Source organism: Spinacia oleracea, chromosome 6 (assembly GCF_020520425.1).
Source record: "Spinacia oleracea cultivar Varoflay chromosome 6, BTI_SOV_V1, whole genome shotgun sequence".
NCBI lineage: Eukaryota > Viridiplantae > Streptophyta > Magnoliopsida > Caryophyllales > Amaranthaceae > Spinacia > Spinacia oleracea.
The window spans coordinates 75,043,010-75,069,066 of NC_079492.1; the positions used below are offsets into that span (position 1 = coordinate 75,043,010).

General features: G+C 37.1%; 1 protein-coding gene across 1 annotated transcript; it reads left to right on the forward strand.

Moving 5' to 3' along the window:
• Positions 1-12,245: 12,245 nt before the first annotated feature.
• On the forward strand, positions 12,246-25,997 carry LOC110776669 (DEAD-box ATP-dependent RNA helicase 28). Its single transcript, XM_021981213.2, has 11 exons — positions 12,246-12,596; positions 12,737-12,919; positions 13,026-13,094; positions 13,678-13,784; positions 16,713-16,791; positions 18,040-18,945; positions 19,631-19,732; positions 22,774-22,872; positions 22,966-23,052; positions 23,370-23,632; positions 25,475-25,997. Exons 1-11 carry the CDS (start codon positions 12,363-12,365, stop codon positions 25,488-25,490), a joined length of 2,145 nt encoding a protein of 714 aa, XP_021836905.1. The 5' UTR covers positions 12,246-12,362; the 3' UTR covers positions 25,491-25,997.
• Positions 25,998-26,057: the final 60 nt, after the last annotated feature.

Sequence of the window (26,057 nt, forward strand, 5' to 3'; positions counted from 1 at the left end):
TCTTGCCATTGCTTGGAGCTAGGGCTCGTCATAGCTTGTTTGTAAGTCGCAGGTTTATCACTTTCAAGTAATAGAACGTCATAGCTCTCGTTCGTCAAAATACCTAAGTACCTTTCCGGTTGAGATCTATATCTTTGCGATCTACGCGGGGTAACATTTCTAGTTTGACCATGATTCTCACCAGATTCTTCTAAAGATCTCTGAGTTTCATCCTGAATGTCATTTTGAGCATTCTCTAGAGTTTGTTGTTCGACTCGAATTTCTTCGAGGTCTACTTTTCTCCCACTTGTCATTTTGGAAATGTGATCTTTCTCCAAAAAGACACCATCTCGAGCAACAAACACCTTGTTCTCAGATGTATTGTAGAAGTAATACCCCTTTGTTTCCTTTGGATAGCCCACAAGGATACATTTGTCAGATTTTGGATGAAGTTTGTCTGAAATCAATCGTTTGACGTATACTTCACATCCCCAAATCTTCAGAAAAGACACATTTGGAGGCTTTCCAAACCATAATTCATATGGAGTCTTTTCGACAGCTTTAGACGGAGCTCTATTTATAGTGAGTGCAGCTGTATTTAGTGCATGTCCCCAAAATTCTAATGGAAGTTTGGCCTGACCCATCATTGACCTGACCATGTCTAGCAAGGTTCTGTTCCTCCGTTCCGACACACCGTTCCATTGTGGTGTTCCAGGAGGAGTCAATTCTGATAGAATTCCACATTCTTTCAGATGGTCATCAAATTCATAGCTCAGATATTCACCGCCTCTATCAGACCGCAGTGCCTTAATCTTCTTGCCTAATTGATTCTCTACTTCACTCTGAAATTCCTTGAATTTGTCAAAGGATTTAGACTTATGCTTCATTAGGTAGACATAACCATATCTACTGAAGTCATCAGTGAAAGTGATAAAGTAGCTGAAACCACCTCTAGCATTTGTACTCATAGGTCCACATACATCTGTATGGATTAAACCCAATAGTTCATTTGCTCTTTCTCCAACTTTAGAGAAAGGTTGCTTTGTCATTTTGCCAAGTAAACATGATTCGCATTTACCATAATCCTCTAAGTCAAATGGTTCTAGAATTCCTTCCTTTTGAAGTCTTTCTAAGCGTTTCAAGTTTATATGGCCTAATCGACAATGCCACAGATAGGTGAGATCTGTGAAGGAAATAATGCCCTTGGTCCAAGTATGCATTCTATGTTAAGTCTAATAAATGCGGTTCAGTATTAATTAACAAGTTAATAATTCAGTGAGATCAAGTGAGCTGAATGCCTAGCTAGAGGCCGCTTCAGTTCAAGTGGAATTAATGATATTAATCCACAGCTTACTCTTGACTGAACCCGTAGGGTCACACAAATAGTACGTAAACGGATCAAGTATTTAATGGCATTAAATACTCCATCTATGAATATTCGGAACCGACGGATCTTGGTTTCAGTGGGAGCTAAGATCGTCACAGGCAAGAAATGAATACTCCGGAAACGATGATATTGCCGGAAACGGAAATATGGTTCGTATCGGAAATAGATTCCGGAAATGGAAATTTAATCGGAAGCGTATCGTACGAATTAGCATCGGACGAGGCCTGCCGGACGAAGGCCCAGCACGAAGCCAGGCCATCGCCCAGCAAGCACGCACGCCACAGCCCAGCGCGCACAAGGCCGCGCATGCGTGGGCCGCGCTGCGTGGGCTGCTGCTCGCATGCGTGGGCAGCCCTTGTGGCTGCCGTGTGTGTGTGAGTTTGAGCTCATGCGAGATTCCTGAATCTGCAAGAGTCAGTGTATGATTAAATGTCTATTCCTATTGGATAAATTGATCAAGTATAATTCATGTAGAATTCTAATTCCAATTAATTCGCATCCTACTAGGATTACGATTCCTTTTCCATAACTCTATAAATAAAGGCCTAGGGGTCATAATTTATACATAAGTTTCAAAGTATTCAAAAGTGAGGTTTTTTGAGAGAAAATTCAAACACCCATCTTGCCCCAAAAGTGCCGAATTTTCTGAGTACCTTGAGGGCGATTCTAGTTGGTCAATCTTAAGGCGGATCCGGACGTGCTGTGGACTTTCTACGGAGGGACGACACTTGGAGTCCTAAAAGACTTGTTCTTGTTCGGTTCGGGCGCAGCTAGGGAAGGCACGCAACAAAGAGTATGCATCTAATTATGCTATATGATTATGTGTAAATAATATGTTTCCTGGGTTAATGGTTGTTTCCGCATGATCTATGTAAATGTCATATGTATCATAACCTAACAATCTGAATCATCCTTTTTGGCCCTTTTGGTATTTATATTATATACTTGTTTGTCGTGATCTAATAAATAAAGTCCATTGCTGACTAATCTAGCAGATCCATAAAACATCTCTTTAAAATAAAACGAACAACTATTGTCTTTTATTAAAAAGGAAAATCCCTTAGCATCTAAGCAAGAAACTGAAATGATGTTTTTAGTAAGACTTGGAACATGGAAACATTCTTCCAGTTCCAAAACTAGCCCGGAGGGCAACGACAAATAGTAAGTTCCTACAGCTAATGCAGCAATCCGTGCTCCATTTCCCACTCGTAGGTCGACTTTACCCTTGCTTAACTTTCTACTTCTTCTTAGTCCCTGTGGATTGGAACATAAGTGTGAGCCACAACCTGTATCTAATACCCAAGAAGTTGAATTAGCAAGTATACAGTCTATAACGAAAATACCTGAAGATGGAACGACTGTTCCGATCTTCTGATCTTCCTTTAGCTTCAAGCAATCTCTCTTCCAATACCCCTTCTTCTTGCAGTAGAAGCATTCGGATTCAGAAGTGGGTTGACTGACCTTCCTCTTTACAGATTTGGCGCCAGTTTGCTTAGTTGGGCTGGCCTTGTTGCCACCTTTCTTAGCATTCCTCTTCTTTCCAGATTTCTTGAACTTGCCCCCACGCACCTTAAGCACATCCTGCTTATCACTTTTGAGCGTCTTTTCAGCGGTCTTCAGCATACCGTGAAGCTCAGTGAGCGTTTTGTCCAGACTATTCATACTGTAGTTCAGTTTGAACTGATCATACCCGCTATGAAGAGAATGGAGGATGGTGTCTATAGCCATTTCCTGAGAAAATTGCTGATCCAGCCGACTCATATTCTCAATGAGTCCAATCATTTTGAGAACATGTGGACTTACGAGCTCGCCTTTCTTAAGCTTGGTCTCAAGAATTTGCCTATGAGTCTCGAATCTTTCGACTCGAGCCAGATCTTGGAACATGTTCTTCAACTCACTGATGATTGTGAAAGCATCTGAGTTGATGAACGTTTTCTGCAGATCCGCACTCATGGTGGCGAGCATTAGACATTTCACATCCTTGTTGGCATCAATCCAACGATTGAGGGCTGCTTGAGTGACCCCGTCGCCTGCGGCTTCGGGCATCGCCTCTTCTAGGACATACTCCTTTTCTTCATGCATAAGAACTATTTGCAAGTTCCTTTGCCAGTCAAGGAAGTTCTTCCCGTTCAACTTCTCCTTTTCGAGAATTGATCGAATGTTGAATGAATTGTTGTTTGCCATATTTAAAACTACAATTGTAAAGAATAAACAAATAAATAACCATTCACAGTTTCTCTTAATAAACTTAAATTCTAGCATACATGCATAATTCAATGTTTATTAAGCATTTTATTCAAGTTATGTGTTCCGGCAGGTGTGAATAAAATGATTCCAAGATCCTAAAATCATTGAAGAACTAAGCACAGTTTGTCGACTTAATCCTAAAACATCTTAGGTAAGCAAAAGCCTTTTGCTAATAGTCTAGAAACTATTCTTGGTTGATAGGTACGTCTAAGAACTTATTAGGTAAACCTATCGATTTTGCCACGACATAAAAGGACTCCTTACTTATATCGTTGAGTTTCACCAAAACTAACATGTACTCACAATTATTTGTGTACCTTGCCCCTTTAGGACCAATAAGTAACACCTCGCTGAGCGAAAACTATTACTAGATTGATGTAAAGGATATCCAAGCAAGTGTATATTTTGGCATGGCACCTTTTAACTCAATTTTTAAGTTTGGAACTTAAGGCTCTTACTATGTTGGTTAGATTTTAAGTGAACTAAAATCCTTAATCATGCAACATAATCAAGCTTTTGATCTCATGCATTTTAAGACATATTTAAAAGCAATAAATAACTTAAAACATGCATAAGATAAATGTGATCTAGTATGGCCCGACTTCATCTTGAAGCTTTAACTTCAAAGTCCGTCTTGAAAATCTCCGTGGGAGGCACCATTTTCTTCAAATAGGATAAGCTATAATTAAAACTAATTACAACTATTTGATGGTACGCAGACCATATTTGAATTGAAAAACAACTTTGGTACTTTAGACCAATTACATTCAAATTAATGGTACGCAGACCATATTTTCTATCCTAATTGGGCCATACTAGTCACTTCATAACCTGCAAAACAGTACATATACAATATATACCATTCACCCATTCATTATCATGAATGGCCCACATAGCTGGTTAGTAAAACATATTATGCATCACGTAAACATTTGCAGCAATTAATCAAGGGCACCAATAATCTACCAATTATTCAGTCCTTATTAATTCTAATCAAGTTGTTTTAACCTTAAGGATTTGTAGACCTAATCAAGAGTTTATGACTAAAAGGGCTCCCACTTAAACCAATAAATTCATATGCTTTACTAATTTTAAACATAAAAATGTATTTCTAGTCTAACCGGAAACATACAAATTTAATTAAAATTTAAAGCTCATATAAATTTATAATTGAATCCAAAAAGTTTAATTTAATTTCAGTCGTATTTAAATTAATTCATGATTTTAATTTTAGTAAAATAATTAGAATAAATAAAATTTATTATAATTACAATATTCAAAATTAAAATCCAAGAAAATAATTTAAATTATTAATTTTAAAAATTAATTAAAAGTACGTAAACTGAAAATTTCAAATTAAAATTTCAAAACGATCCAATCGCAATGCAACAACCCCACGCAACGCACGCCCATGGGCCACACGCACACAGCCATCGCTGGCCATGTGCGCGCAGCCCATGCGCTGCGTCGCATCGCTGCTGCTGCTCTCCTTCGCAAGGCATCACGCGAGCTGGTGCTCGCTGCGCGCGCCAGCACTCGATGCACGCGAGCCATCGCTCGCTGCGCTCACTCGCCAGCGCTCGCTTCATGCTCGCCAGCGCTCGCTGCGCGCGCTCGCCAGCGCTCGCTTTATGCGGGCCATTGCTCGCTGCGCGCGCTTGCCAGCGCTCGATCCTGCGAGCCTCGCTCGTTGCGCGAGGCATTGACGCTGGGCGTAGCACTCGTGGCACGCGAGCTTGCGCTCGCTGCGCGCGAGGCTCCGCACGCTTGCGCGAGGCAGTGCGCGCTGTGGCGCAGCTCGCTTGCTGCCCACACGCGACTGTTGTGCCTTGCTTTCGCCCTCGCCCATTCGTCCATTGCTCACAGCCCTCGGCACAAGGCAGGGCTGCTGCCTTGTGCTCGTGCACCATGGCCTTGCTCATTGCATTCGTGCCGCATGGGCGACGAGCTCCCTTGCTCGTCGTCACATGCCCGCACTATACAACACCCCTTAAGGGTAACACGTAGCGTCCATTGCTTTGTGCGTGCAAGTTATATGAGCGAATCGCATAAAATTTAAAAAATTTATATTTAAAATTAATGACAAATTAATAAATAATATTAATTTCATAATTTTAGGGCGAAAAATCGAAAATTTATTATTCAATTGATTTCCGATTAACATGGATTCAAGTCTAGGTCATAAAAATTTAAATTTTAACATAAATTTACAATTTTTATGGTGGTTTTTAATCATAGGTATCTAATTAAATTATAATTAATTATGAAAATCAAATTAATTCTAAATTATTCTAATTTTCAACAAATTAATCATAATTACAAATTAGATTGCATAATTAACAAGGCTAGGCATTCAAACTTGTTAAACATATACAGTAGGTCAATCAAAAATTCAAGATTTATCAACAAGAATCGCAAATATTTAATTTAACATCTTAAATTTACGAAATTTTGCATTCGAAAAACTAAAACCTCCGAAAAGTCATAGTTAGGCATTCGAATTTGTCAAAATTTTAGAATGCCTTTTACATGCGGAATTGACGCAAAAATCACTCGATTTGGATGAGTAACGAAGAAACTGCCGAAAAATTGCGTACGTATAATTAAATAAACGCAATTTGCAATTAATTAACAATTACGAAAATTAATCACCCCTTTTAATTCTTGCAAATTTGTAATATTTAACCATGTTCATGCAATTTTAGATTATGAAAATAATAAGAGGCTCGTGATGCCACTGTTAGGTTATGATACATATGACAATTCATAAATCATGCGGAAAAACCATAAAGCCAGAAAAACATATTATTTACACATAATCATTTAGCATAGTTTAGATGCATACTCTTTGTTGCGTGCCCTCCCTAGCTGCGCCCGAACCAAACAAGAACAAGTCTTTAGGACTCCAAGTGTCGTCCCTCCGTAGATAGTCCACAGCACGTCCGGATCCGCCTTAAGATTGACCAACTAGAATCGCACTTAAGGTACTTAGAATTTTCGGCACTTTATAGGCAATTGTATGACTGAATTTTGCTCTCCAAAACTCACTTTGAATACTTGAATGCTCGATGTAAATATGTGACCCTAGGCACCTATTTATAGAGTTATGGAAAAGGATTTGGAATCCTATTAGGATACTAATTTATTTAATTATAATCCTACTAGGACTCTAATTAAATAAACTAAATCTTTTAGGATTAGATTTAATCATATGACAAATCCCGGTAACTTTAGGATTCGAGTAGCACACAAACACACACGCACGCACAGCAGCCCACGAGGGGCGCCATGCGCGCGCGCGCAGCCCGCGTGCTCGCAGCCCACTGCCGCAAGCCCACACGCTGCCGTAGCCTTGGCGCGCGCTGGGCCTGCCTTGCGGTGGGCCTGGCGCAGCCTTGGCTGGTGCGTTTGTGGCGCGCTGGCTTGCTGGGCGATGGCCCGGCTTCGTGTTGGGCCTTCGTCTGGCAGGCCTCGTCCGATGCTAATTCGTACGATACGCTTCCGATTAATTTCCCGATTCCGGAATTCATTTCCGATACGAACAATATTCAATATTTCCGATTCCGGAATCAATTTCCGTTTCGAACAAATATTTAATATTTCCGTTTCCGGAATTATTTTCCGATTCCGATAATATTTCCAATTCTGACAATATTTCCGTTTCCGGCAATATTTCCGATTCCGGCAATATTTCCATTTCCGATAATATTTTCCGATACGTACCATGTTTCCGTTTCCGGCAACATCTACGACTTGGATAATATTTATATTTCCGATACGATCCATATTTCCGTTTCCGGCAATATCATCGTTTCCGGAGTATTCATTTCTTGCCTGTGACGATCTCAGCTCCCACTGAAACCAAGATCCGTCGATTCCGAATATCCATAGATGGAGTATTTAATGCCATTAAATACTTGATCCGTTTACGTACTATTTGTGTGACCCTACGGGTTCAGTCAAGAGTAAGCTGTGGATTAATATCATTAATTCCACTTGAACTGAAGCGGCCTCTAGCTAGGCATTCAGCTCACTTGATCTCACTGAATTATTAACTTGTTAATTAATACTGAACCGCATTTATTAGATTTAACATTGAATGCATACTTGGTCCAAGGGCATTATTTCCTTCATGCTCTGGCCAAGATTCATGTTGCACTTTGTAACCAAAGAAATTTCCGTTGATGTAGTTAACATTTGAGATGCAACCCATTGCATACTTGAATTTTCTTTTTCGAAATCTCTAAACAATGTGAGTGTGTAAACATTTGCCGCGTGTTTTATCATTTCAGACATTGGAAAATCAGATTTAGGCAACGCATTTCCACAATCATATTCATTTTGATCTTTTTGATATCTCCAACGATCCACTGTTGCTCCAAAAATGTGAAAGAATTCTGTTAGTGTAGTTGATTTGTTGGCTTTAAATCCAATTGCATTGTTAGTGCTGTTACTCCTGTGTAACAAGAATAATATTCAATTAGTTAAACGTTTTGTTCAATTAGTTAAGCAGGCAGAGGAATTAGTTAAGTATGTAAAGGAATTAGTTAAGGAAACAAAGGAATTAGTTAAGAAGGTGAAACAATTAGTTAAACATTTTGTTCAATTAGTTAGGCAGGCAAATGAATTAGTTAATCATTTTGTTTAATTAGTTAATATTTATGATCAATTAGTTAAGCATGCAAAGGAATTAGTTAAGTAGGTGAAACAATTAGTTAAACATTCTGTGAAGTATTCAAAGAAATTAGTGAAGTATTCAAAGTAATTAGTGAAGTATTCAAAGCAATTAGTTTAGCATATAAACAAATTAGTGAACTTATTTTAGTTAAGCATTTACGTTTGTGAAGACAATATTCCAGCTGAGAAAAAATCTTTGTTCAAAGATGTACACCATTTTTCTTTTATTGTGTAGAGATTTGTAAACCAATCATGATTTTGAAGGTTATACTTAGCAATCATGTCAAACCAAGTGGTTTCAAATTCTTCTTCATTGTAACAACGATATAAGCACTTCTCGAATGTGTATTTGAAGGTATTGTCAGCTTTTAAGTCTCCAAATCTTGACACAACATTCTTTTGTAAGTGCCATAAGCATAATTTGTGCCTGGTATTAGGAATCACCTGCATTTTTTTTTTTAATATAATTATCAGTTAAGTAGTCAAACGTATGAGTTAAGACTTTAAACTATTTAGTTAAGTCAGACGACAATTCTGAAGAATGGTTATCAATTTAGTTAAACCTTTCAAGTCATATTAGTTAAAGAGCAGTAGCAAATAGTTAACAATTTTCAGCAATTAGTTAACTATAAAATGCAATTAGTTAATAGACTCTTACTTGTTCAATAGCATTTGCCATTGCTTGATCTTGATTTGTAAAGATAGTTATAGGTGCTTTTCCTCCCATAGACTCCAGAAATGTTTCCAATAGCCACACAAAAGTGTGTATCTTCTCATCAGCAATAAAAGCACAACCAAACATTACATTACTCCAATGGTTGTTGACACCTACAAACGGTGCAAACTAAATTGTATTTGTTTGTTCTGAAAGTTGCGTCAAAGACACACACATCACCATATACATCATAGTCTTCTTGCATCATTTCGTCCCTCCAATACATGCTTATTACTTGGTTTCCTTCATTCACCTTTACTCGAAAAAAAAATGTTGGATCTTCTTCTCCTCTCTTAATTAACATATTCACAACTGCTTGTGTATGTTTTCCTTCTAATCTTTTCATTTTCAATCTACTTGTAAAGTTCATGTGGTCAACTAATATGTGCCCGGCCCAACCACCCTTGCGTCGCCAGATTCATTACACATGTATCTATATGAATCTGCTGGTGTGATTCCTGATAGTGTGAGTCCTTCAATTACTTTCCCCTTTTCTTCATCAATTTTTCATTGTGCTCTGAAAATCAATTAGTTAAGCAATTCAAACAATTAGTGAATCAGTTAAATCAATTAGTTAAGTATTTGAATTTATTAGTTATGCTACATAAAATCATTTAAGTAGTGAAAAGATACTAATTGTTGAAAAATGTAAACTAATTGATTGAAAAAGCTAACTTATTGATGGAAAAGGTTAACTAATTGATTGAAAAAGTTAACTAATTGTTGTTAAAGGTTAACTAATTGATTGAAAAAATTAACTAATTGTTGTAAAAATGTAAACTAATTGATTGAAAAAGTTAACTAATTGATTGAAAAAATTAACTAATTGATTGAAAAAGTTAACTAATTGTTGTAAAAAGTTAACTAATTGATGGAAAAGGTCACCTAATTGATTGAAAAAGTTAACTAATTGATTGAAAAAGTTAACTAATTGATTGAAAAAGTTAACTAATTGTTGTAAAAAGTTAACTAGTTGATGGAAAAGTTTAACTAATGATGTAAAAAGTTAACTAACTTATTTAAAAAGGTAAGTAACTGGTTTATCTAATAGATTAATAAAACAAAATTCTTTAAATGCTTAACTAATTTATGTCAAAGCTTAACTAATTATATTGAATGGTTAACTAATTACTTGAAATTTATTTTATACCTGTGAAAGCGCTGTAGTGACTCTCTTGTTAAGTCATGATTGTGTTCTATAACATGATGAAAGACTATAAACTTTCCATCCTTTTGTAACTTCAATCTGTATTGCTGCATTGCACCCTGTTCTAGTAAGGTTTTGCTGCATTGGGTTCTTTGACTGCCCTTTATTTTTGCTCTCATTTGATACAGTTGCTTCTTCTTTCTTTGTGTTTTCCCTTCTCTTTCCTTCCTTTGAACAACAAAAGTATCTTTCCTTTATCTCTCCCGTTTTTTTTATTTCTCCTTGTTGTATTTTTCTTATTGAAAATCCAAGAAGTATTGAATGTTTGTCATAAAGTCCATGTAGTTCATCTATTGTGCCAGTATATCCAGTTAAAGGTCCTCTAATTTCATCCTCTGTTAAATTGTTCAAAATACCTTTTGAACATGTAAAATGAAGAAAGTAATAGTTAATAAATGGAACTAATTAGTTACAAATTTGAGCAAATTAGTTAATATGAACTAAAATGTTTACTGATTAAAAAGAAGTGTTAGTTTTGTTTTATAATCATTTAGTTAAATAAATCTACTATTTAGTTACGAAGTGGAACCAATTAGTTAAGGATTTACCAAAATTATTGAAAAATGAAATTTGAAAAGTAGCATTAGAAAAAAAAAATTAACCATTTTCTTTCTTAGTTATATACTTCACTAATTCATTCTGCACTTAAACAGAATATTTATACATCAAATAGTTACGACAAGAAAGCATTTAGTTAACTATATTCATTAAATAAGTTTTAAAACCTGAAAACTAAGCCGAGGTTGTTTCTCCTGTTGTTGCAGAGCTTGTTTTAGATGTATTTTCCTTCATTCTAGAGCTTGTTTCAGTAGTTACTTGCTGGAACTGCATTGTTGTTTCTAGAGCAGGAGTGACAAATCGCAAAGAATTAGGACCACAATGTGGAGGAGTATGAAATCGATTAAATTCATTAAATCGATTAGTTGAAGCCAATTGATTAGGGTTATCAAATCGCGCATGAGGTTGAAATCGAGGAGGAGGATGAAGTTCGCGAGGAGTTTCATATGGCCGAGGAGCTGCAAATCGTGGTTGAAATATCGGAAGTGGTAGAAATCAAGGAGGAGGTTGAAGGTGGCGAGGTGTTTCATATGGCTGAGGAGGTTAAAATTGCGGTTGAAATATCGGTGGTGGTTGAAATTGTGGCGGAAATATCGGTGGTGGTTGAAATTGTGGCGGAGGTTAGAATATCTGTGTTGCTTGAAACTGTGGAGGAGGATTAAGGTCCTCATAGCCGCCGTCGTCCATGCCGGCTTTGATATTTATCGGCGGCGATTGGGGCGGAGCAAAGGCGGAAGAATGTCGCGAAATTAGGTTTAGGTGTTGGCGGAGCAAAGGCGGATCGCGAAATTAGGTTTAGGTGTTGGCGGAGCAAAGGCGGAGAACGAATCTAGTTTGTCGAGGAAGGAAGAAGGAAGGAGAGAGAAAAAAAAATCCTTTGAAGCAGCGCACCATGTTGTCAAGTAAGCGCGCTATTTTTTCTACATTGAATCAGGCACACAGTCAATTTTTGACTCGCTAGGGGTGAAGCCCACGCGCGCGTGGGAAGTCAGCGGTCTGACAGGCGCGTGGCCGTCAGGCCGCCTGACACAAAAGGTGCTGTTAAGGAAAAGGCAAAAAATTAAACATGAAGAAAATTGGGGGTAATTCAGGTAATTCACCATTGTGTGAATAGTAATTAAAGTATGGAGCTTTATAAGTATTATATAATCCATCCGTATTTATTTAAGAGATACACTTGGTCGGACACGAGTGTTAAGAAAAAGAATTGAATGGAATAAAGTAATAAAACAAGTGAAATTGGGTAGATATTTTAATAAGTAAAACAAGTGGGGACCATTTTCTTTTAGGTGGTGGGAGGTGGAGGTGAAGCATAGATAGATTATTTAATTAGATGGTGGGGTTGATACGTTTTTTTTTTGAAGGATGAGGTTGATAAGTTACTAAAAATGATAAGTGTATCTCTTACATAAATACAGTCGAAAACGATAAGTGTATCCCTCAAATAAATACGGAGGGAGTAGATACATTAGATTTCGACCCTTGATATCTCTCTAAAACCCTGGGAAAGCATCACCAAAACCCTGTTTCTGAGTTTCCCATCATTTCAGTCCCGCACTCTCTTTCAACCTCCAGTTGCTAATTTGCTACCGATGGGTTCAGGCTTCGTTTTTGACGTACCAAGCGACGAAGAACCCAACGACGTCAACGAAAATGAAACCGAATCTGCTTGGGACTTCGCCGACTACTCTGAAGCCGTAACGGAAGAACACGTCCTCCGCGGCACTACCTCCGTCGACCACAAAATCCAGAAGCTTCGCCAACAACGCTCTGTCTCCCTCCCTAACCCTACCGAATCCGACTCCGATTCCGAATCCAATAAACAAGTATCTTGGCCCCCTCTCTCTCTCCCTCTCCCTCTCCCCATTCCCTTCAACTTCTATTTGAATTGAATTGAAATTGGTCCAAATTAGGGGAAATTTCTCAACTTTGGATACATTTGATAATTGGTTGATTAATTTATTAGGTGGATTACAAGCCTGAAGAAGGAGATGATGACGAAACCGATGTTGTGGAAAGTAATAAGCCTTTCTTTGCAGCTGCTGAAGGTGTTTCCTATCAGGCTAAATCGTTCTTGGAGCTTAATCTTTCGAGGCCGTTGCTTCGAGCTTGCGAAACGTTAGGATACTCTAAGCCTACACCAATTCAGGTTAATTTTTTTTAGCATATATGTATTTTTTTGTGATTTTACTTTCATTACAAACTCAATTTATTTGTTTATGTCAGAGGACTGAAAATGAAAGCATTGTTTTTAGGCGGCTTGTATACCATTGGCGATGGCTGGGCGTGATATATGTGCGAGTGCAATTACTGGTTCTGGGAAGGTATATTATTCATTTATTTCATTATTTTAGGTTTGTTGTTGAAAGAGTTGGACTTTGTGGTCTAGGGTTGGTTTGGTACAACATTAGTAAAGGAAGGGAAGAGAAAGAAAATGTAATTTAATTTCTGTTGTTTGGTTTGATGGAATGAAGGAGGGGAAAAGATAGGAAAATTATTTCACAACTTTTAATTTTCTCTTTCCTTCCTGATTTCCCCACTTTTAGAAGAAAGAAAGGGAATATTTATTAATGATATTTTCTTCATTTCCCTTCTTTTTCCCATCAAATCCAATTTATTTTTTATAACTAAACATCGGAATCCATATTTTTTTTTCCTTTCTCTTCTTTTCCTTCGGATTTAATTTAGAGTAACTTTTTCCAAGAAAGTTAGATTTGGTTTGTAGTTAGCTTTATCTTAGAGTGACTCGTAGAAAAAGACTTTGATTGTTGCTAGCTGATTGTCCGCCTTGTTTAAGGCATTGTGAAAGGGTTGTTCTTGTGTGCATAACTTTAGTTCTTTTCCGGGACCATAAGAATTGGTTGGGATATAATTTGAACTAAAATTGTCTCTGTTCGGTTTCTGTAGACCGCAGCTTTCACCTTGCCGACTCTGGAGAGGTTGCTATACCGTCCAAAGCGTGTACCAGCTATTAGGGTTCTTATACTTACTCCAACCAGGGAGCTAGCTGTCCAGTAAGTTTCACGGCAGACTCCGTCTCTTTTTTTTTCTTTTTTAAATTTTTTTGTCAGCAAGACAATTTTATTGATGTAGGCCTTATGGCTTGCATCATACAAATCAATAAGACCAACACTCTCCTTTTTCTTGCCTGCTGTGTTGCGTCCTTGCGTGTATGCGTGCAAATGCATGTGATTATATGCTTAATGGGTTGTAATTCCCAAGAGATTTATGAATCAAAGTGCTATTATTCCTAAAGGAACCATAAATTATATGCCGCTGACCTTCCAATATAGATGAGGCATTGGTATGTTTTGTTTGTTTGTTATTCTGTCTTTTTATAGCGAATCTATTGCCTCTTTAATACCTTTTGGTTTGGTCAAGTGTTAGCTTAGGGTTTGGTGCATGTTACAAGGAGTTAGAAACAAAAAGGATGCTGAACTTTCCTAGCAAGTATTCTTTTCACCCATCATCTTTGGTTTTAAGAAATGGGTAAAATTAAAATAACGTATTATCTGTTTGTGGAATACAATCTTATTAGGGGAAAGCTTAGTCCAAATCCAAACTATTAATGGATCTATGCATAATAATGAATAATGAATAGTGAAATATGTGTACATGATCTGTCCTCGCTCACGGTTATACATTCTTGGAATAATGAACTGTAAAGTATTAAGATATACTCCTTTGTTTCTGAAATAAAGATTCTCATTACTATTATGTAATATTCCCAAAAGAGGTTCCTTCATCCTTTAAGTGATTGAGGTTTTATGCACTCCTAATCTATTTTCACGTTTGCCAATGCATAACTTCAACCGCTAATGTCTAGAAGTTGATATTTTGAAAATAAGTAAAGATTACTAGAAGTTGATATTTTGAAAATATACATTTGAAACGATATAACATTTAACAAGATCACATATGACTATATATTCCTTACGTGTAAATCACAAAAGAAGGCCATCGCAGATCGCGTGCATAGTATAATAATCCAAATGGTGCAATCTATATTATTAAAGCAGAGTGTTGGTGAATGTGAGGCCTCTAAACACCCAATTCTCAATTCTTATGCATCGTCTTAAAAAGGAAATCCAATATATTAAATAATCAATATAGATATAATTGGAAAAAGGAATCCCACAACTTATGGAAACACTCTATAATTAAAAGGTGGAATATTTAAGTCAATAATTTTTTACTGTTTCCAAATAAATTTTCAAACTGTTAAAATAAATTGGGGAAATTTTAAAAAATATTGAATCGAATACATTTTGTTAATATAGGTTTAACAGTTCATCATTGCTATAGAATTAATATTGATATTTTTGCTCATAAAAATAGCTATAGAATTCATACTGATCTTTTTGCAGATACGTGTAGTTACATTATTACAATTTGATTCTATTAATATGATGTATTATAAAAAAATATTTAAGAAGTTAGTGTTTTGAAAAAATGCATCGATACAAATCAAATAAGATATCACTTGATCATGTTTCTTTCTTTATAAACTTCGTTTATACTTTCTTAATACCCTTTTCAATAAGAAACCATGGAGAATGAAAAGCAAAACGCACTCTTTGCATGCTAAATTATTTTATTCGGATAACATTTTGACATCATCACGTCCTTAACTTGCTCCCTCTTTCTCTCTCAACACTGGAAACCTTTCATCTCTTAGCCCTGATGACCTTTTCTTCTCTCTTAGCTTTGGCAACTTCCTCTTCCTCTCTCAGAATCGCCATCTCACACCTCTCTCGCCAATTTTATTTTTGGAAATCAAGTTCGAACATGAAAGCTTGGAGTTCTCAAGGTTGAAATTAACAATTTACAACCAAAATTCGCGATTCTGAATGGGTTTTTAGGGACGGCGGTGGGTGGGTGATTTTGTGGTGGATGTGGGTTTATAAGGTGGTTTTAAGGGGGTAGTTTCTTGGGTCGTGGACGGGGCAACTTTTGTTAGTGGTGGGGAGGTAGGAGATATTGAGGATAGTTGGTTGATTGATAGATTTTTGTCGGTGGTAGGAACTAGTAAGAATTTCATGGTGATTGGGTATAGTTTCTTGTTGGTTAGGTGCACGCGACATGTGGTATGGGATGGAAGGTTCCAAAGTTGAGTGGTTTTGGTGCCCGATGTGGTTAAGTCAAGCGGTGGTGGACGGTTAAGGTGTTGGTCACTGATGGTCAAGGTGGCCATGAAGTACAGGGAAAAAGGGAAAAGTGAATCAATTATTGTAAGAGAGGGGAAAGGGAGTAAAGCTGTGTATTTCAAGCTAGCTATGATAAAGCAAAATTGGAAAAGAAAAACCACCTAGATACATCTAAATGATATTTTTCCTTAAGCATCTACCAACGTTTTAATTATCTAACGTTGTTTAAAAGTTATCTATCATTTACCAACTATTTTTACTAGATTTCTAATTTTGTAGAAATCCCGTGCATTAGTACGGGCACATACTAGTTATAAAATACGCGTGAAGTACTTTTTAGCAGATTGAAATAGAATATTTTCCTTTCTGTAGTCGTAACACGTTGACTTTCATGCTTGAAAACACATAACTGTGAGAAAGTAATTACTGGTCAAAATTATTAAGCTGACATGTCAAAATTATACATTACACTCTAATTCAACTAACATTTTACATAATATTGTTTGAGATTTGAGGTGGTCTAGTGGTACCACTCACCACCTTAAGTCTAGGGACCAAATCTCATGGGCCTCATTTGAGGGATTTTTTTTATCTCCCCTCTCCGGTGGGGCTCATTCGTTCTACCGGTTAAGAAAAACATAATATAGGTTTTTTTTATACTTGTACGTTAGTTAAAAAGTATTATCTAAGTTAATATGAATAGTGTAACTTGTGCTGTATCTAATAAAATGAAGGCATTTGATTTGTAATATATTGCGCTGTATTTCTCACTCCAGTGCGCTGATGGATTTTCAGGGTTCACAGTATGATAGAAAAACTTGCTCAATTTACAGATATAAGATGCTGTCTGATTGTTGGTGGGCTATCAACTAAGGTTATGATGTTTCCTTACTGGTTATGGCTTTTTCATTTCTTGGTTTCGTCATGTCATTAGTTACATTTCCATGTTGTTTCCATTTCACTTAAAGTGTTTCTCCCTGATTGAAATTGGTATCAGTGACCGGTCCCGCTTTCCGTGAATCGGGTTCGGTCATTCCGGTTCGCTGCGGTTTAAAATCCAGTTCATGAACCGGTTTGCGGTCCGATTCAGCGAACCCAATTGAAGATCCAAGAGGGAGGAGAGAGAAGGAGGGGGAGAGAGAGTTATCATGGCTTCAGTCATGATCATGACCTTGGGTTGACAAGGAAGGGGATGAATCAAATGATTGTTATGGCTGCTCCACGTTTCTCCATATTTTTACCTTTTATTTTTGCAAACCTTGTTTTTCTCTCTCCTCTTTTTTTCATCCGACTGGGCAATTTTAGGGTTTGTCTTCAACACAGTTTCCTACTTCCTCCGTGCTTTTTTAGATGACACAATTTGACTTTTGGCACTATTTACATAATCTAATTTGACTATAATTTGTGATTTATGCTTAAGAGAAAATATAGTCATGTGAGGTCTTTATAATCGTCTTATTGTATATATTAATAATATCAACACCAATTGATAATTAAAGATATTAATGGTTGAAACATTGTTTTGGCAAACGTGACAAAAAAAATTGTGTCATCTAATAAAGAACGGAGGACGTTTATTATTTACTTTGCTCTTCTCTTTTTTGTAAGATTGGTAGGTAGCATTAATACCTACTCTTTCAAACTGATTGTGCTAATTGCTGTAATATACACGTAATTGAATAATTATGACTATAATAAAAAATATTAAGTAAATAAATATCTTATATACAATATGTAATTAAAAAATTATATTAAAAAAAAGAACCCCACGTTCCTCATTCCCGTACCATGTTACGCCCCGATCCGCGTTCCGTGTAAAGTTAGATTGGTTTGACACCATGGTTCGACATTTCTAGTGGGTTCTTTCTCATCTGAGCTACTGTGAGCCTGCGAGCCTAGTGCTTGTGTGTTTGGGTACTCTTTTTTATTTATTTATAATTTTTTATATGAGCTTCTTGGTTTAAATGAAAACTTCTGTAAAATCCACTTATTCTTCTTCAGAATATTGAAAGTTTTTGATTGCTTAAAATGCCTCATATTTTAACTGTGTTTCCATTTTCTTCCATCTTTGCTAGATCTGTCAAAACTAATTAGTAATTACTAATATCATAAATGAACTCAGGTGCAAGAGGCTGCGCTAAGGTCAATGCCAGATGTTGTTGTGGCCACCCCAGGGCGTATGATTGACCATTTACGTAACTCAATGTCTGTAGATCTAGACGATCTTGCTGTTTTGATTCTTGATGAGGCTGATAGACTTTTGGAGCTTGGATTTAATGCTGAGATCCAGGAACTTGTTCGTATGTGTTCCAAACGGAGGCAGACAATGTTGTTTTCTGCCACAATGACTGAAGAAGTTGCTGAGCTTGTTAAACTATCTTTAAAAAAACCACTGCGTCTGTCAGCTGATCCATCAGCTCAACGACCAGCATCTTTGACTGAAGAGGTTGTGAGAATAAGAAGAATGCGTGAAGCGCATTATGAGGCAGTTCTTCTTGCATTATGCTCAAAAGCATTCACATCCAGAGTTATCATTTTTAGTGGAACCAAGCTGGCTGCTCATAGGTTGAAGATATTATTTGGATTAGCAGGCCTAAAAGCAGCAGAGATTCATAGTCATCTTACACAAGCGCAGCGTCTTGATGCTCTTGAACTTTTCAGAAAACAGGAAGTAGACTTCTTGATTGCAACTGATGTTGCTGCTCGTGGGCTTGACATAGCTGGGATTAGGACAGTCATTAATTATGCGTGTCCCCGTGATCTTACAACCTATGTGCATCGAGTAGGTCGTACAGCAAGAGCTGGTCGGGAAGGATATGCCGTCACATTTGTCACTGATAATGATCGCTCTCTGCTAAGAGCTATTGCAAAAAAGGCTGGTTCTAAGTTGAAAAGCAGAATTGTTGCTGAAGAGTCAATAAATAAGTGGGCGCAAACGATTGAGCAGATGGAAGATCAGGTTGCTACTGTTCTTCGAGAAGAGAAAGAAGAAATGGCTTTGAGAAAAGCAGAGATGGAAGCAGCAAAGGTTTTGTATATGCTCTCTTTCCTTTCTGCATGGCAACACCCATCCTACTCCCCCACATCCTTTTGATGTCAAATTGTTGTCCAATTGGAGTTCTAGGCTTAATAATAATCACTAGCAAAACCAAAAGCATGATTCTTACAGTGAGTGAAATGATCTCTTTATCATACTTTAAGTTGCAGAAGGTCCATATTCAACTACTGCATCTAAATCTGTATAAAAATGGGGTATCTCTTCGGATTTTATTTGCTTGACCAATCCATAAAAGCAGTTTGTACAATGATGGGTGGAATCTGCAAAATTTTCTTGTTTATGATTATGTCCTCTCATGAACTGTATTTTTGTGAATCTGCAAGATTAGATTAGGAAAAGTTGCATCCTTGGGAGGCTTTATTTATTAATTTATTTTTTCATAAGGTACTTGCATGATCATTGACTTTTTTGGATTTAACATCCTATAGGTGTGCTATCCTTCTCATCTTTCTGAACTTTCTTGGCTATGACATTCCAGACGATTGTTATGATTAGGAGCAAAAATGTTTTGGATATTTGTCTTAAAAGTATGGAGTAACTGATTTACATAATGTTACGACTTAAGGGTCATAAGTATTCTATATTTAGTATCGAAATCCAGATATGTTGGCCTTCCTATCGTTGCTGACATGTGCATGTACATACAACTTTTCAGGCAGAAAATATGATTGAGCACAGGGACGAAATATTTTCCCGACCTAAAAGGACGTGGTTTATAACCGAGAAGGAAAAGAACTTAATTGCAAAGGAGATGAAGGTACTGTTTCTTGAGGTTTTTGTGAAATCACTAGTTGGAACTTAGAAGACATGATGATGATGTTATTATTCTAAAGGATTGGTTGTTAATCTTATATTTCAACTCAATGGCCGATATGTCTCTGTTCTTTTGTTTTTTCTATTATTGACTTTTCCATTTATCTCACTGAAAAGAGTGTCCGAAAGAAGAAAGGACTCCTCCATTAGAAAGCTCAAATAAGCTTTCCGTTGTTGGTCGTGTAGCTATGAGCCAACTGTTAACCTCTTGCTTAACATGTGACCTGGTGAATATTAGAAGACAAACAAAGATTTGCAATTTTGATTATCTTATTCAATAATTTCACAAGAGGGGACCCAATTTTATGAATTGCACTGGCCACTAAGGAAGAATATGTCTCAATGTTTCTACTTATTAACTAGAGGTCAGAGCTCCCTTAGCCAAAAAGTCTGGCATAAAGGTCTCTAGTGTTGGAGTTTTATACAAACATCACAGTGTCAAATGTGATCTAAATCTGACATCCAATGTGTTTTTTATGCATAATAGTAGTATAGTACTAGGAAGACTAGGATGCCACAAATCAATAGTAAAAGAGAGGCTACCACTGTCAAAACCATCTGCTGTCCAAATCATAAGCAACAATGTAGCCAGCTTTACACTTAGGCTAAGGACTCTTTTTAGTCATAAAATCTTTATAGCCTCCTCTAGTAGCCTCTCTTGTAAATTTACACACCAAAGGATTCCCAACCCCAAAAAATCCTTACGTTGACTGCTGCATTCAGAGAAGGGCCTTGGATTTTTGGAGTATGTGGAGTCTCTTCCAACCATGGCCTGAATAGTCCCATTGCTGACATTTTTGAACAAGGGAGTGGTCATATTTGATGATTAAAACTCCAATCTGTGTGGGAGATCTATCAGTGTTCACTGTTCAAGGAAGTATTTAAAAGAGAAATTGAGAAGGGGAGGGAGGTTAGTTTAGTAAAATGGGGGAAAGGTGTGGTCGTGTAGAGTGGGCCCCTTTGGAAAGATTTGCCTACATTTTTATTAATCGGTAGTGCTGCCGAAACGAAAACTTGTTAATATGTACTCCCTCTATCCTAAAAGATTGCCCCATTTCCTTTCTTAAATGGTTCCCATTATTTCCTTCTACATTATTTCATACCTCACCTACTAAAGGATAAAACTACCCACCACTAAATACCACGCTTATGAAAGTAACATAAGGGGCAATCTCTTTGGGACGGAGGTAATAGTTATTTATTTTTACATTTCATGAATATGTTGTTTCCAGTGCGGGCTATGAGCCGAGACAAACTTTAATGTTGTTGTGTCGCTACCTCAGTTTACCTTACTTTTACCGAATTCAAACTCAAGCTTGCCTCGAACTAAAAGACCTTGTTCGAGATTTGCTTGATAAGAATGGTTGGAGTTCACGCTGAATTCAAGCTGAGGTTGCTATTCCAGGTTCAACAATAAGGAAACTAAATATTAATGTTGTTGCTACCCGACTCAAAAAAATAATTACACATTGGTAACTTGTGTTAAAAATTACATAATCTTTGTAACTAAATTTGAAATGTAGCTTTGGGGGTAAAAGATATAAAACAGTTTCTTTAGAATTTCAAAGATATGTATCATTTTTCCTAATTTAGCAAGCTTAAGACCATACAAGCACCCTCCCATTAGGTAGCCACTAGGCTTTTACGAAGCCTTTGCATAAACTGTGAAACCAAAATTTCCCTGTATTAGAAGTCATATGTGGTATAATATGGCCAATATTACTCTTGATTGCATGCTGTATCAGATATTTAGATTAACAGCACTCTTTACTGAGAGAATCTTTTGACTCCATATAACTTCATTCCTTACCTTCCATACTATATACACCATTGCAGCCTGCAACACCTTTTTTCACAATGGACATCCATTTTGCCTCTGAACCCATCTGATGGTACCAGAGATAGGCTCAAATTTTCCACTTCCTCCCAGCCAATCCTTAATATCCTGCATACAATGAGTGCTAAAACGGCATTTGTTCAAAAAGATGCTCATGAGAGACTCCCACCATTTGGTCACAAATCTGGCACAAATTATTAGAAACCATCCAAATCTTGATAGTCTCGCTTTTGTATTAAGCCTTTTCCCCCACATTGAAAAGCTCTTTCACAGCTCTTGATATTAAATTTTGCTTTAACCCTCTTTTAAATTCAAGAGCCTCCAGAAGAGTGTGTGTGTGTGGTGGGGGTAACTTCCAAAGTATTTTAAACAAAATCTCAGTAATTACAAGTTTTAGGTTTTCAGTGTTAAATTTAGAGAAATACAGGTAGGCCTGAAAGAAGGCAGTCATGGAGGTTTTGAAATCCAACTATAACTCCCTTCGTTCTTGAATGTTGGTCATGTTTCCTTATTGGGTTGTATATTTATTGTTAGTCGTACTTGGTAACTTTCCTTTTTTGGCCAACATTTATCCCCATTATACCCTCATATCAAAATTGTAATTCGAATTTCGTCCCAAGAAAAACCTCTTGTGGCCTTAATCTTTTCTCTCTCCTACCCACATGGGTAAGTTTCCTATGAGATTCTTTGGCAAGTGACTTTGGAATGGGTTGTATAAGATTCCAAACAAGACTAACAAATGAAAACGGAGGGAATATGCCATTAGAGGAAGGATTGATTTGTTTGATGTAGAATATACAATGAACTGTTACACTTTCGCGTGATTGGAATTGATTTGGTTGGAATGGACTGCTCAAATTTTTGAAAGGAGTATCTGGTAGCATCCTTTTGGACAAGGCAGCTGGGATATTAAAAGCTTACTCGATTGGGGAGTTACAACAGGGCTAATTTGAATGTAGTTTCTTTATTTCTCCTTATGAAGACAACTTGTACTCTTGCTGTACTTCTGTCTCTTTTTCTTGATAAAATAAATTTTCCTATCAAAATAGTAATAGAAAGGGTTTCTGTTAAGTTTAAATTTTAGTTGATTCTTGCATGCAGTTGATTCTTGAATCTTGACTTTCATTAATTATACATAATTTCAATAGGAATCCACTGAAATGGGGAAAAATTCTGCTAATGTCGTGGTGAGTGCCCAACAAGCGGAAGATTTGAAATTGAAGGAAAAGAGGAAACGAGAGCGTGAGGTATTTGTCCTACTTCCCATATTTACGTCAGTTGCCTTTTTAACGTAATAATTTATGGCCATAAACTCCCTTTTCTAAATTTTGTTTGAGCAGAAAAACTTGCCCAGAAAGAAACGCAGAAAGCTGGAAGCAGAGAGAGAGATGTTGGAAGAAGAAAACGAGTCTGATGATTCAGAAGGGGTGAGTACTCTTGTAACTTCATCACTGATCTACGGGTAGTATACTAGTACAAGTATTAGATAAATGTTCAATGCTTTTATATTGATAGCTATTTTATGTTCATGAATAGCTTTAGTTAATAATTATCACAGTGAAATTGTTTTTGGCTTATTTTATTGTTGTTTGTTTGAAGTTTTCAGCATGTTCCTTTTCTTTTACTCTCTGAGCCCTCAGGACCCCGATACTCTCACTTTTTACATGCTACAGTAAGGGAATAGCCCTGTTTCGCGGAATTCAATCTGATCAGACAACTTTGTTTCATCAATGTGTAATTGCAGGAGAATAAAAAGGGTAAGAAAGATAGAAGTGGAATACCACTTGTTGATGTGGCCTATCGCAGAGCTAAAGCAGTCAAGGCTGGTTTAAAGGCCCAAGATGCTGGCAAAAGACCCAAAAAGGCGGGGAAGAAAGCAGCACAACCTCAGTCAAGAACAGGAGAGATGCAGGAGCTGTTCCAGAGCGACATGAGTGAAAAACGGGGGAAAAAGAACCTTCAGCAATTTGGAAAGAAGTCGAAGAATTCATTTAAGAGCAAATCAAGGTATATGTTTCGTATAAAACATGTATACTTGTTAGCAGATTTGTGCATCATCTGTGTGATGTTTCTGTTCTATTGCGTAATTATGTACATGAATACTCCCTCTTCTCCAACCAAGAAAAAAATGAAAAAAAGAAAGTAGGAACTAAAGTGATGTAGACAAAGAAGTTTATTTCCTCCAATGGTCATCAGTTGTTTAATACAGTTGGTTCTCCTGTTTTCTGACTAGAGGCGGTCAAATGAGTGGGCTGATCCAGTCTAACCATGAGACTAAACTCACCATGCATTGTGGTTGGCAAAGAAGCCAAATCAATCCTGAGCCGAGTTTGGCCAATGATCTGTGTCACGGTTCTCCGTGGAATTTATAGTTTTTCTTGTTATCTTATTTACTCTGTATTCCAGTACTAAAAATCATCCTTCTCTTGGGATCTTGCCATTTTGTAGATTTTACATTTGATTCTGTTTCCAAACATGTTGATTTTACTTTGAGGTGGAAATGGGAAATATCAAAGACGCATAATTTTCAAACCTAACCATGTAGTTCAGTAGTTGGTTGAGTGGAAATAGTGAATGCTCAGGAGATTGGGGTTAGGGTTCAAGGTAGTATGATTAGTCAATGACATATATATATATATATATATATATATATATATATATATATATATATATATATATTTGATGTATATCAAAGAGGGTTGTCAAGAGTCCCCTTAAAATCTGAACCTATCTAAGCCGGTCTGGAGCTGGATTAAACCCTGACCCTATGAGAGCTATCTTCATTAGAATTTAAGACTCCACTGTATGTCGCTACTTTTTATTTTTAAAATGTTTTGACCAATGATTCTAAAACAATAATAAATGTACAATTTATCTACAAGTTCGCCTGTGGTTCCTTTCATTTAAGCCTAAAGTGGCATTTAATGTCGCATTGTTTAAAATTTATTTTCTGGTAATATGTGTTTAATGTAGATCTCTCTAGATCCACCAGCAGCCGGAAAACTGAGTTTGTGTGTGTGTGTTTGAGGGAGGGGGTTATTATTGCTGTAGGTAACGTAAAACTGATGGTCCTTTTAAACGGTTGACTAAAAATTGATGACGAGTCACCTTGTCAAGTCGAAACGTCTCCCACTAACCCATGTAGTCTTGGTTAAACTTTTATCACCTCTCTTTGTGTGATCTCACTGTCTAAACCTACTTTTCCTGAACCTTGTGTCAGGCCTGAGTAATTGAGATTTCCTGCCAAGTGGCTGCTTCTGTCTCCCCACACTCCTTTGTTATGTCCCTACCACTGCTCTCTCTTTCTCTCTCTATCTCCCTTCCTCCATCCCATCCCAAATCTTATCACCCAGCCTTATCTGTTGTATGCTCACGTCAGTGGGGGCTTATCATTGGGAGGCCTAGTTGTTTTCACATGTTTGACAAGCACACTATATGCCCTGACCCTGAGTGTTTCCATCATCAAAGGGTAGAAGTATCTGAAGCTCTCTCGTTTCCTCAAGTTCTCTGCACTTTCCCTTAATTCAAGTACCAGCAAGTGACTGTTGTCTTTGCTAAAAGTATGATGTTGGCGGTTCTCAGTTCTTAATTTCTTGTTGAACCATTTGATCTTAGTCTAGAGCCTCCTTCCACCAGGTGCTCTCTCTCTGTCTCATCTAGTGATGCAAGCAGGATATAAAACATAGGCAGGCCCATACCAATGATAAGAAACAATCTGCCTCACTGTTGAGACAAGTCCTGTGATCTTGGAAGTTTTATTGGTTCGGAGCCAATTGGTGTCCTAATTGAGATTAAAGTTCTTCTGTTGCAAGTTCAGGTCTTCTTATACTTTCTAATCTTTACATGCAGGTATAAGCGGAGGTAGGCATTTTATCCAATTCAAGACTGCTGACAATGTCTAGGGGGCAGGCAAGAAATGCATTTGCGCAATGGGCAATTGATTTTCACTTACCTTGGAACTTCACTTGTTTAAAGTGCAAACTCAGTGCAATTTTATTGGACTATCTTCAGTGGAAATATATAGTTGGAATTGTGCTGCATCTCAGCAGGACGGCTAACAGTGGGCATGCTGGAGATTGAACTTAACATGGCTTATCCGACTATCTATGTTGGGCACTGAGGATTATATATGCAATGCGGTGGTCATGTAAAGCTTGATAATAGCTCTAGTGTGCAACTTTTCTCTTATTTGTTTGATATAATATCCTTTTTGGTGAACGATGATTGATGTAATATTTTGAAGATTCCACAAGGTTGCATTTGTAATATTTGCTACTTGTATTTCATAGGTCTGGATTATCCTGCATGCTGGACAACTTCTCACCACCTGCATAAATTTACTGGACACCTGCATAAAGAACTCTTTAATATTTCTTAGTTGTCCAACAATGGTAACTCCAACTCTTTAATATTTGCAATTAAAGACTTATTC

Excerpts from the sequence above, each read along its gene's own strand:
- LOC110776669 (XM_021981213.2), top strand. The coding sequence starts at position 12,363 with ATGGGTTCAGGCTTCGTTTTTGACGTACCAAGCGACGAAGAACCCAAC. Across the intron at positions 13,095-13,677 it reads CAATTACTGGTTCTGGGAAG|ACCGCAGCTTTCACCTTGCC; the intron begins GTATATTATTCA and ends CGGTTTCTGTAG. Across the intron at positions 18,946-19,630 it reads CAGAGATGGAAGCAGCAAAG|GCAGAAAATATGATTGAGCA; the intron begins GTTTTGTATATG and ends ACAACTTTTCAG.